Below are 12,867 nucleotides of genomic sequence, written 5' to 3' on the forward strand. Positions count from 1 at the left end.
GTGGGGGGCAATGTTTCTGGGGCTGTTTCTTTGTCTGGCTCGAGCGGCCGCAGTTTTCAATCTGCGCCATCGGCTGGGCGGCTGTTGGCTGTCTCTACGGGCCCGGGAACTGTCCACACGGCTGTTTCCAGTGGTGGGCTTACAGGGGGGCTGTCTGGAGCGGACGGCTCTTCTACAGCTTTCAGTGCACATAGCTTTCAAAACATCGACTGGCAATTTTATGATGGGGGTATTGGTGATGGGGCTATGCCCAGTGGTAGTGCTCAAGTTGAATTTTCTGATGAAGCTTTCGGTGGGAGTTTTCATGATGATGAGTTGGAAGAAGGGGAGTTGAGAGACAAGGATGTTGGGCTTTTGGCAGCACGGGCCCAGGGGGGTGGGTTGGGGCAACCCACTGTTTCTCGTGTTTTGCAGGAGTCTCGAGCGGACCATGCAGGTGTACGAGGGGCAGTGTGGTCTGGACCTTCTCAGAGGGATCGTGGGGCTGTCGCACAGCAGTCGGAGCAGTTACCGAGAGGTAAGGATGGGTGGTGGTCTGTGTGGCAACCTAGGGAGAGTCTCCCTGTTAAAAGTACAAGATCTATTGGTACGGGTGATAGGGTTGTGGTTGAGCGAGTCGCTCTGGCACCGAGGCTTGAGCGGCCTGTACTTTCGAATGTTTCTAATGTGCAAGTTGCAAATGAAGTTTCTACAGCGGGGGTGGGCGGGGTGGATGCCACACGTGTCACGGAGGATAGTATCCTACCGAAAAAGTTGCCTTATTCTGGGGTGGGAATGCCTTTGGGGTCTCATTTATCTGAAAAAACGAAGAATTTGATATGGTCTGGGGCATTTGTGGATGTTTTTCGGCTTCTCCATAGGGATGTTCAGGCAAAAGAAGGGTCAAAAGAGGAGGAATTAGAATTGGCTCTGAGGCCTCGTGTTCCGAAGTCCATAGAGAACTGGACTTCGGCCTTTCTTATTTATGCCAGCGTTTATTGTCAACGTCATCCTGAGAAAGCCATAGACATGTTTAAATATGCAGATGTCATCCGCAAGGCTCATAGTTATTTTGGCGGCTTTGCATGGTTGTCATATGATGACGAATTCAGGGCGCGCATGAGCGCTTTCCCTGAGCGTTCGTGGGGTGAGGTTGATTCCGAGTTATGGTTGCAATGGATGGCATCGGCAAACCCACCTGCTACGACCCACACGGCTAGCGGGCAGCCAGTGTATTATCGGCCCTTTTCAGCTCGCCCCGCTCAGTCTGGGGCGGGGGTTTGGGGCAGAGGTCAGTCAGCCGCCTCTGGCACATGCTGGCATTTTAACAGGGGTTCCTGTAACAGACCTGCTTGCAGGTACAAACACGAGTGTTCGCAGTGTGGAGGGAAGCATGCCCTCACCCAGTGTTTTCCCGGCCAGCGATTGGGTGAGCAGGGACGAGGTTCAGGGGGTAGGGGGCAGCAACAACAGTCTGTTTACAAGGGCCCCTACTCCTATTAGGCAGGAGGTTCTCGATCTCTGGCTGGTGGATTATCCAGATTTTGAGGCCGCTAAGATTTTGTCTTGGGGTTTCAAAATTGGGTTCAGGATTGGGTATCAGGGACCCAGGGTGGGCAGGTGGTCGGACAATTTGAAGTCTGCGAAGGAGAGTCCCCATGTTGTGCGGAAGAAGCTGGATGCGGAGCTTGCGGCTGGTAGGATTGCTGGTCCTTTTGTGAATTGTCCTCTGCCTGACTTGATTGTATCGCCCCTGGGTGTGGTGCCTAAGAAGGCGGAAGGGGAGTTTCGTCTTATCCATCACCTGTCCTGGCCAGAGGGTTCATCAATTAATGACTTTATTGATCCAGCTGACTCAACTGTCAATTATGCTTCGGTGGACGATGCCTTACGGCTCGTGCGCACGGCTGGTGTTGGGGCTTTGCTGGCGAAGAGCGACATTCAGTCGGCTTTCCGGCTATTGCCCATTCACCCTTGGGATTTCAGTCTGTTGGGATTGCATTTTGATGGTAATTTCTACGTGGATCGGGTGTTGCCCATGGGCTGTTCAGTGTCATGCTCCCTTTTTGAAACTTTCAGTACCTTCCTGCAGTGGCGATTCACTTTTGTTAGTGGCCACGTATTGGTCTGTCATTACCTTGATGATTTTCTTTTCATTGGGGAAGGTCGATCTGGGCAGTGTCAGTCGGCTTTGAACATCTTTCAGGCTCTAGCGGAGGAATTGGGGGTTCCATTGGCGCCGGACAAGACAGAGGGTCCTTGTACGTCCCTGACTTTCTTGGGGATTGAAATTGATACTCTGTCTATGGTGGCGAGATTGCCTGTGGCCAAAGTGAAGGAAATGTCTGCTTTCATTCATCTGGTGTTGGGGGAGCGGAAAGTTGCTTTGAAAACTGTTCAGAAGTTGTTGGGTTACCTCAATTTTGCTTGCCGGGTTGTTCGGGCGGGCAGGACTTTCTGCAGACGTCTGGGCTTGTCCATGTCAGGAGCACGCCTTCCCCATCATAGGGTGCGCATTACCACCGCTGTGCGTGCCGATTTGACCGTCTGGCTTCGTTTCCTACATGAGTTTAATGGCGTGTCCTTGTTTTTTGCGGATGAGGACATGGTATGGCAAGTACAGTTGTTCACTGATGCGTCAGGGGCTCACGGCTTCGGAATATTTTGGGACGGTCGATGGTGCGCGGCCGGCTGGCCGGCGCACTGGAAGGATCAGGGTCGCAGCATAGCGTTTCTGGAGCTCTTCCCGTTGCTGGTTGCTCTGCATCTCTGGGGGGATGAGTTTCAGAATCGCTCAGTCTTGTTTCACGTGGACAATCTGGCAGTCGTGCACCTTGTCAATCACCAAAAGGCTCGTGATTTGCGGGTTTTGCGGCTCCTGCGCGCATTCATGCTGCGGTGTCTGCAATTAAATATTGTATTTAAAGCACGGCATGTTCCTGGTACTTCTAATTGCATCGCTGATTCCTTGTCTCGCTTTCAGTGGTCCGAGTTCCGCAAGTTAGCTCCTGGGGCGGACCTGGAACCAACAGCGATCCCACAGTACGTATGGGACCTGGGGGATTGAGGGTTCACCACTTGGTAGAAAATTCAGTGGCTGACTCCACCAGGCGAGGTTATGTGAAAGCCTGGAATGAGTTTCTGCAGTTTGGTAAGGTTTCCATGGGGCCGATTGGGGCGGGTTGGTCTGATGAACAATGCGTCTTGCAGTTTGTTTTACATCTGGCGGACAAAGGCTTATCGCCCACGACCATTTCTGGCAAATTGGCTGGGGTTTCTTTTTATGGGCAGCTTTGGTGGGGGAGGGATCCGGTTGGGGGGGTGTTGGTTCGTAAAGTGTTGAAAGGTTTGGCCAGGCTCCGGGCTGGTGGTCAGCAGCTCCGGCAGCCAGTGACTTTTGAGTTGCTCCAGTTGCTGTTGCCGGCATTGGAGGTGTGTTGTTATGATGCTTTGGAGTGTGCCAAATTTCGTTTGTGTTTTGTTTGGTTGTTCTTTGGGGCATTTCGGGCATCAGAGTTGCTGGGGTTGCGGGGCAGGGTAGGTATGACCAGCAATGAGGTGGTGTTGGAAAGTGACAGAGTGCGGCTGTGGCTGCGGGCATCTAAAACCGACCAGATGGGGAGGGGTAAGTGGGTGTTCCTTGGTAGAAGTGGTGTCTCTGCATGTTGCCCGGTTGGGGAATGGGAAGTGTTTGTGTCCTCTCCGCATTTTCTCCAGGGGTCCATATTTTGTCATGCGGATGGTAGTCCCATAGTTGCGTCTCAATTGTTGGCTGTATTACGCAAGGTTTTGTTGCGCTTGGGGAAGGATCCTGTGCAATTTGGTACTCATTCTTTCCGAATTGGTGCGGCGACGGAGGCCGCTCGGTTGGGGTGGGACTGGTCCCAGATCCGACGCATTGGTCGTTGGCGTTCCAAGTGCTGTGAAAAGTATGTGAGGAAATAGTGCATTTTGGCTTGTCTAACATTTCTTTCTCTCCTAGGTCCCTGGCCATCAGTCGCCGGATGCAAACGAAGGGTGTGGATACTGGGGCACTCTTTTATTAAACGAGCAGCTTTAGCCGCTGCCAGCCAGCTCTGTGGGAGATCACTTGGTCTGAACAGTATGACACATGAAGTCTCATGGCATGGAACAGGGGGAATGCGCTGGGGTGGGCTTTTTCCCGCCTTGGCTGCTTTGGTTTCACAGTGTTTGGGGGGCCCTCCGGATCTCCTGGTGCTACACTTGGGAGAGAATGACTTGGTTTCTCTCTCTGGGTTGACCTTGTTAAAATTAATGAAGCAGGACCTGGAAATCATCAGAACCACATGGGTGAGCACCATGCTTATATGGACTGAGTTTGTGCCTCGTTTGCAATGGCGTGGGGCACTGAACCATTCTGCCCTGGAAAAGGCTAGAAGAAAAGTGAACAGGACAATGCGCCTTTTTTGTCAACATTGGGGGATCTACATTTTGGACCATTATCATTTAAAAGTCTCTGAACATCATTTATTTTGTGAGGACGGTGTGCATCTCTCAGCTTTGGGCCTCTCTTTTTACCTCCTTGAACTCAGGGACTTGATTAGCAAGGTTCTTCAGGTACAGTTGTGGTGTGCTCCTTCCTTTCCTTTAGGTGGGGCAGGAAAACGCTGAAGGTTTTCCTGGGTGGCGGGTTTTTGTTAGTGGGGGTGGGCAGCCTGGAGCGGGTTGGCCATCCTGAAGGGTAGCGTTGGGTAGGCTAGGGGTAGTAGGCAGGAGTTTGTTCGGGGTTTTGGGATTTAGGTTTCGTAGGCTCACTGTAGAGTTGAAGTATGTAAATAATAAATAAATAATGAATGTGTTTATGAAATTTATGATGCACCTGTCCTAAAATAAAAGTGGCCTTTCTTGCTCCTAAAAGAAGGTGTGGACAATGATTTCTTGCGCGAGGGGGGACCCAGGGAGAGCCAGGCGCGAGCCGGTCTCTTCCTGGGCAGGTTCGCGCGAGGATCATTACCAGGTGGGGGCTGATTAGCAGAGGGGTTAAAAGGGGAAGTTAGGCGGGCGGTTAGGAACTGCGTGGCGGGAGGCGTGAAGGGAGGTTGTTTTGCCCCACCCACCCTCCCTCTTTTTTCTTTTTCTTTATTTATTTATGGGTTTTTATTTTTGCGGTGCTCTAGGCACTGTTTAGTTTAGGTAGGTTTGCCACTGTTAGGATGGGTGCCTTTGTTCTTTTGGAGGCGGGTTTTTGTTAGTGGGGGTGGGCAGCCTGGAGCGGGTTGGCCATCCTGAAGGGTAGCGTTGGGTAGGCTAGGGGTAGTAGGCAGGAGTTTGTTCGGGGTTTTGGGATTTAGGTTTCGTAGGCTCACTGTAGAGTTGAAGTATGTAAATAATAAATAAATAATGAATGTGTTTATGAAATTTATGATGCACCTGTCCTAAAATAAAAGTGGCCTTTCTTGCTCCTAAAAGAAGGTGTGGACAATGATTTCTTGCGCGACACGGTTGGTGTGTGAACCAGTTAATATTCAGATGTCCCCCATTGTCCTGTCCTGTCCTGAAGAGACCCGTATTTCTGAGGGTCGAAACGCCGTCGACGCCAAAAGGAATTGAACCAACAATTAGTGCCTAGGATATTGTATAGACACTATAAATACTTTATTATTAATATTTTGGTCATTTTCCTTCCAAATTGCTATTCTATGAGAAACCACTGTACTTATACATAATGTATGCTGTTTGTATATTTATTCTCTGGGTTTCATATGTACACTTGGGACACTGTGCACTTTTTCATTTTCTGTGTTCACATGAATGTGTGACAAGCTGAATATATTTGTGTAATTTTGCAGTTTATGTTTTGAAGTATATAAACAGTTAATGAGAAGTCTGTCGAATTGTTGGTGCTACCTTTTTTGACATCCCTGATAGCCCTCGGTCTTTATAAATTGTGATTAAGTTACATATGGAATGATATATTGCAGTATCATACCACAGGAACCGCTGTTTTTTGATATAAACTAATGCCCTGGTTCCTATGTGAGTAGGGTTCTCCTTGTTCTTATTTGAGGCCTTGAACTGTGAAATACAGCAACAATCAGGGTTCAGTGGGCCCCTCGGGCGTCTAGCCCCCGGTAAACCTGTTGCACTAATCAGATGAAGCTTCGCCCATGATTACATAGGGTACAGGTGCGCCTGTTAATTGCAGCATTTAGGGGCAGATTTACAAGCCCCTTGCGCCACTGTTGCGTCATTTTTAACATGGGAAAAATGACGCAAAAGTGGTGCATGGGGCTTGTAAATCTGCCCCTTAGTTTTTCTAAAGTTACATGAATGCTACTAGAAGCCAACTTACATTGCTGTGAAATCCAGAGAAAAGAGCCCGGATGTAGGAGCAGCTCTTAAAGGTTCCGGTGATTGAAGATGCTGTTTCACGCCGTTGTAAAGGCACAAATTAAGCAACTGCGTTTCACCCTGGGTTGGTTACAGATGTAAGCGACTTTAACAATCTGACCAGACTCTGGTTATTATCTCAATAGGACAGATGGAAGCAGTGTCCAAGTCCAAAAAAACAGAAATGAGGGGACTAACCAAGCTAGGCAGTATGCAAGTGACATCATGGAGTGTAGCATCGCAAGTGGCATCACAGGAAGTGGCATCACAACTCATGACCTCACAGGAAGTGAAATCACAAGACATGACATCTGATCTTATATACTCACACGTATGTTTAGCAGGCCTATCATGAGTACTTTTGAGAGCATTACAATATTTAACAAGAGTGATCTTTTTGTCGAGGTTGTGCCAAAAAAGTGATGCAACCCTGATGCAAAATCGGAGCCTCAACTTATATATATATTTTTTTCTAACTCCACCACAAAGAAATTGGCAACAAGGAGAAACATGGCAGTAAATCTGTTCTGCATAATTGGTTGCAAAGGCTGTATTTTAAAATATATTAATGGGCTAAAATACCTGCCGCAGAGAATTTTGTGTGCCCAGTAAGTCCCAGGGAATAATAATAATGGTAATATAACTCTGGAGGATAACGTATTTACGGTAGAGATCTATGTCTTGTCTAGTCTCAGTTTTTAATTAAAAGTAGCATGGAGGGTTAATACATCTGCAAAGCACATCATGTTTCATGTAGATGGCAGATTTTTCTTTTTTGTAGATAGGTAAGTAGGTTACAACTTTTAACACAGCAATCCTTTTGTTACTTGCAGTTCATGAATTATAATTCTTCAAATATACGACGTTGAGCTATGAAGTACACGTGACTCCTTCAAATCTAACCCTCTCTGCCCTATGCAACACACATCCTGTACATTGATTTACACACTTATTTGATTTAACACTTGTATGATTTACTGTCAATGTATAATGTGTACATGTGATATAAAGCACTCTAACACCCTTCATTGGGATGAGTAGCGTTATAAAAGAAATAAAATAAAATAGGGAAATTGTTATCTGTGTAAATACTGGGACAGAGCAACACATCTTAGAATCTTACAGTGCATGCATATCACTTATTTACAGGAACTGAACAAAGTCACTTCACGGGGACTGTGAAGCTCTCTCTTGGAATGCTAACGCTGGGAGCAGGATTTTTCAGCCTACAACTTGCAGGACCTGCTTCGCGGGTCCCGCTGCGCCATCAGGGACTTTGGGGCTGCAAGGATAGCGAGAACAACATCGCCTCCAGGAACCCGCAGGGCTGCGAGCAGTACAGCAGGGACTCAACTTCCCAGGAGTCCCTGCTCGCCACACCTGAGGCTGCTCTCCCTGACGGCAGCGCCCCCGCCCCTTTAAAACCCCCCTGGTGGAATCGGACTGCGGGAATCACTTCACGAGGACTATGAAGCTCTCTCTTGGACTGCTAACGCTGGGAGCAGGATTTTTCACTAGGACCCTCAGCCTACAACTTGCAGGACCCGCTTCGCGAGTCCCGCTGCGCCATCAGGGACTTTGGGGCTGCAAGGATAGCGAGAACAACATTGCCTCCAGGAACCCGCAGGGCTGCGAGCAGTACAGCAGGGACTCAACTTCCCAGGAGTACCTGCTCGCCACACCTGAGGCTGCTCTCCCTGACGGCAACGCCCCCGCCCTAGGTGTACATAAGCAACAGAGATCACCGCTGCGCGGGAGCACCCGGGGCTAGGCCCGGGCAAAGGGCGGGCCCTCTAAGGCCCTCATAGGCCGGATAAGGCTGGGCTGGGCCTACCTTCTTTAGTTTGCCCCTTGAACATTGGATTATTCTTTTGTTAAATTTTCCTTTAAGTTTTGCACCCATCACGTTTTGTTATGCCTTCCCCGGCCAGGGAGGGCACTCCAATGAAGTTGGGAGGGGTCAAAAATAGGACTCTAGATAATTATTTCCCCCGGGCTGCGGGAGAAGGGGATAAGGAAAGTACCTTGATCAAGCTCAGGGTGGAGCGTAGACGCTCCATAGAAAATTTGAAAAATAGGCCCCCTAACTTAACCCCCTCTATTAGCCCAAGTAGTGTGACTATTGATCTAATCTCCCAGCCCCCACCGGCTATTAAAGCCAGGAAAGCTAAACCTAAGTCAACTTCTGTGCAAGGGGTATATGGGCCCCACCTAACAAATGCAGGAGGAAGTCGAGGGGTGGCCAGGGAAAAACCAAAACAAAAATCCCCCACTCTGATTTTGGGAGGACAACAAAACCCCCCCCACCTGTAGGCCTAGCTCCCCCTATGCCAATCACTGGCAGTATCGCTCCCCCACCCCCAGTGAAGCCTCCTCCTAGACCCCGTAGGCCCAGTCTCCCTCCAGAGGCAAACGATTTCATGGTAGTCATGGCCGGTGTTCCCCCACTTGAAGTGGGCGAAGGTGAGAACTTTTGCTCACTGAAAAGCAAGGTTATCAAGTGGTTGAATTTGAACATACCCCTCCCGGTACACCTCAACAGCAAAATCATCATGGTGAGAAGGGTACCTTGGGTGGGTAAAACAAACAAATCTATAATAGGGGATTGTATCCTGGTGAGTTTTCGAGACGCTGGGACTGTTACTCATATATGTCTAGGGAAGAATAGATCACTCGAATCAACAATTCAGACCCTACATGTGTCTTTTTCTTCCCCCCTACCCCTATGTATTCCAATCGAGCCCACGATAACTGGACGAGGGTTGCCCGAAGGGGCAGACACCACGATTTTAATGTTCGGCCAGTTTTTCATCGCCCGGTGTTACCCTTCCATGGCTTTAATCGATTTAGTTGCCTGAATGGACTTGAGGGGGTCGATTGACACATGGGCAGATATACCAATACAATGGGAAATGTATCTCCAGGAGTTGTCAATATAGGGGACCCAATATTGGAACCTGGGCAGCAAAGCCCGCTGGCACAACAAACTTCACCTGCTAGGGCTAGGGGGATTGAGGCGAACGAGCCCATGGTTACAGCTATCGAACCTACAATGGGAGGAAATGGGTTGGAACTGGGTCAGGTGGAGATTGTGGAACAAACTGGGCTTAATGGGGGAATAGAGCATGTCTATGACACACTGAGAATTATTTCCTGGAACATAGCAGGCTTGGCAGCCAAATTTAATAATAAAGAGTGGCGCAAATATATTAGTAACTTTCATGTAATTAGCCTCCAGGAGACATGGGCCCTTGATAATAGTAATTTCCACATGCAGGGGTATAAATGTTTTTTTGTTCCGGCGCAAAAAACGAGATCGGGGAGAGCCATGGGAGGACTATCCATATAAGTAGATCTAAACCTTCCGGGCAGCTGGTCCATTACGGACTGGAAATCTCATGCCATACAAGCAGAACGGTTTAATGGGAAGGGGCTAAGACTTACTGTTTTCAACATTTACAACAATGGGGCAGGGGGAGACCATACCTCATTTGTAGGAGAATTGGATGACAGATTGGGTCAGGAAATTATAGCTCGGAAAGTGGGACAGGTACCTGCTCTGCTGGTCATGGGAGACTTTAACTGTCACCTATGCTCGGCACTGGTCCCAATAGATGCAGAATGGTCTCATTGCCCCGTAGAGAAAGGGCCGCATTTCTCCCACACGCCGGATGGTTTAGCTTTTAGTAAACTCCTGCTTAATCACGATCTAGAGCACACTATTAATATGATGGGTGGGCAGAGGGATGGCAGCCTCCCACCAACATTCAAGGGTAGAGGATGCTCCTCCTTTATTGACTATATCTTAGTTTCTAGACTTTTAATAAATAGAGTCATCAGCGTAGGGATAGATTGGAGTAGTTTTAGTGATCACAACCCCCTTGTATTGGGGTTGTTGCATCTGGCGGGTCCAAAAACTAGATACCAAGGCACAATTACTGAGAAGGTAACAGACCAGGGAAGGAGACTAAGGTGGTCCAAAATAGATGGGGAAACCTTTTATAAATCCTTGATGGACTCTGGTAAACTCGCCATGGATGACTGTTTAGATATGGATGTTCAAGGTCCTAGGTTGCTCGAAGCATTTGACCAGATCGTTGACCTTATAGACAGTCTATTAAAAACTAGTGCACCCATAAGGAACCACTGTAACCCACGTTGGTTCGATAGAGATTGCTCAAAGGCTTTGAGGGAGCTCAAAAGCAGCCTTAAAAACAAACCAAGAGATATCCTACAAATCGCTGTGTGTAGGAACAAATATAAGAGGGAGACCAAGAGGAGGAAATTAGCTCTACAGGGAGAAGCGTGGGCAGACCTAAGAGAAGCGGGGGAAAATAGGGACATGTCCGGATTCTGGAGAATCATCAACCAACCAACTTTCCAGGAAAATAACACCCCGGAGATAGGATCAAATATCCTACCAGAACAGTGGGTCTCTCATTATAAGGGGCTGTACAACTATGAGCCAGGAACAACTGAAGAGCATGTAAAGACCTCACACCAGGGCTCTACAGTAGTGTTCACCATTAATGAGATCACTGCTGGAATAGAGGGATTAACAAAAAACAAAGCCCCTGGCCCTGACGGGATCCCCCCTGATTTGTTTTTGAGCTGTGTAGAACTCTGGGCTCCCATAATGACTAGGGTCATAAATACTGCCATTACTTGTGGTCTGCCGCCGTCCTGGTCAAAGGCCATAATCGTCCCTATTTTTAAGAAGGGCAACAGGGATGATCCCAAGTGTTATCGCCCGATTTCCCTGATTGATGTGTCTGCCAAACTTCTGGGAAGGGCGATCCTCAATAGACTGTCCGAGTGGACCGAGGAAAATAACATCTTCTCGGACACTCAATATGGATTTAGGACGGGGAGGTCCACCAGTGATCAATGCTTGAACCTCTATATGCTGACTGCCAAATACACCATGGCCAGCAATGAAGCCATCTAAATGGGGTTCATGGATCTGGCAGCGGCATTCGATCATGTTAATAGGGAGAAACTTTGGGTCATGATGTCTCTCATGGGGATTGAGGTTGGCCTAATTAATATTTTAAGGGAACTTCACAGTGATACCTCTGCTAAAGTCCGTTTCAATAGGGAGGGTGGGCTGACCGATTCATTTCCTTGCAAGAGTGGGGTACGGCAAGGCTGTATTCTTGCCCCATTTTTATTTTCCCTTTATATAAACAATTTGGAGCAGTTTTTCTTAAATCTAAAGACAGATTGCCCAAGGGTGGGGACGCGTCATATCCCCGTTCTGCTTTACGCAGACGACGCGGTCTTGCTCGCACGCACGCCTAGGAGCTTACAGATTTTGATTGATGGATTTGTTAAATTTATGGGCTCCCTAGACCTTTTTGTCAATTTGGGCAAATCATATGTGTTGTTGGCTGGTAACAAACCTTGCACCAAATTTACGTACACGATAGGAAACCATAAAATAGAAGAGGTTAAAACATTTCCCTATCTAGGTGTAACTTTTGACGGGGCTTTACAATTTAACTCCCTAGTTGAGGAGCGCTGTTGCAAAATGATCGCTACTAATGGCGCTATTGCAAGTTATGGTAGGAGGGTAGGTAGATGGAGTCCTGAACAGGTGATGAACCTGTATAGCCCCATATGCTGCTCCAAAGTGATTTATGGGGCAGAGGTATGGGGCTTTGTTAATACTGCAAAAATACAGCGGGAAGAAAATAAATACTTAAGAACCATCCTGAGAGTACCCCCAAGCACCGCTGGTTTCATAGCACACAGGGAACTAGGGAGGCCTTACCTAGAAGATCTGGTAAAACTTAGGCCAATAGTGGCCTGGTTAAAAATTTGGGTCAACCCTGAGGCGTCTCTAAGCAGGGAAATTCTAAATGATTGCTTAGAAAGAGATAAATGTATGAAAATACCATGGCTCAATTATGTAAAGAGTACCTTAGAGGCCCTTGGCTACAGGAACCTCTTCACCAACCCTGTAGCAATTGTATCCCAGCACAAGGTGTTAGTAAAAAAAGCTTTTTTAGACCAAAAAGCACTACAGAGAGCTGAGGCTGAAGGGCCCAAAAAGACAGTGAGGGCTCATAACCTGGTTAAGAGCATCGAGGGAATGGAGCCATATTTGTACCTCATGCATAATGCTCAGGACAGATTTCTGATGTGTCGCTTTAGATTAAATCTACTTCCACACTTATTGGCATCACCAGCAGGGTTTTTTACTACAACTGAGCAGAAGGGAACCTGCGGCTGCGACAACAGGTCTCCGCAGGATTCCCTTCACTTTGTACTCCTGTGCCCTTTTTACTCCATGCCTAGGCGTAGATTTCTAGTGAAAATCTTAAAACAAGCCAACCTGAAACATGCTAAAGAGGCCCTAACCTACCTACAGAAAGCATCCGACCCTTTAACATTGTGCTGCATAATGAATTTTATTAAAGTGGCGGTCCGATTAAGGGTAACCAGAGGAGAGGAATGATGCCTAAAAATTTTTATTAATCTTTTTTTAAAGTGTCAAAATCCCCTTTTCCTTTTTGCAATGTGTAAAAATAATTA

General features: G+C 47.8%; 1 protein-coding gene across 1 annotated transcript; it reads left to right on the plus strand.

Moving 5' to 3' along the window:
* The first annotated feature begins 246 nt into the window (after nucleotides 1–246).
* Nucleotides 247–4,611, plus strand: LOC147678978 (uncharacterized). Its single transcript, XM_086944703.1, has 2 exons — nucleotides 247–517; nucleotides 3,962–4,611. The coding sequence occupies exons 1-2, from the start codon at nucleotides 247–249 to the stop codon at nucleotides 4,609–4,611; spliced, it is 921 nt and encodes a 306-aa protein (XP_086800829.1).
* Nucleotides 4,612–12,867: the final 8,256 nt, after the last annotated feature.

This window comes from Lissotriton vulgaris, chromosome 11 (assembly GCF_964263255.1).
Source record: "Lissotriton vulgaris chromosome 11, aLisVul1.2, whole genome shotgun sequence".
In the NCBI taxonomy this organism is placed as follows: domain Eukaryota; kingdom Metazoa; phylum Chordata; class Amphibia; order Caudata; family Salamandridae; genus Lissotriton; species Lissotriton vulgaris.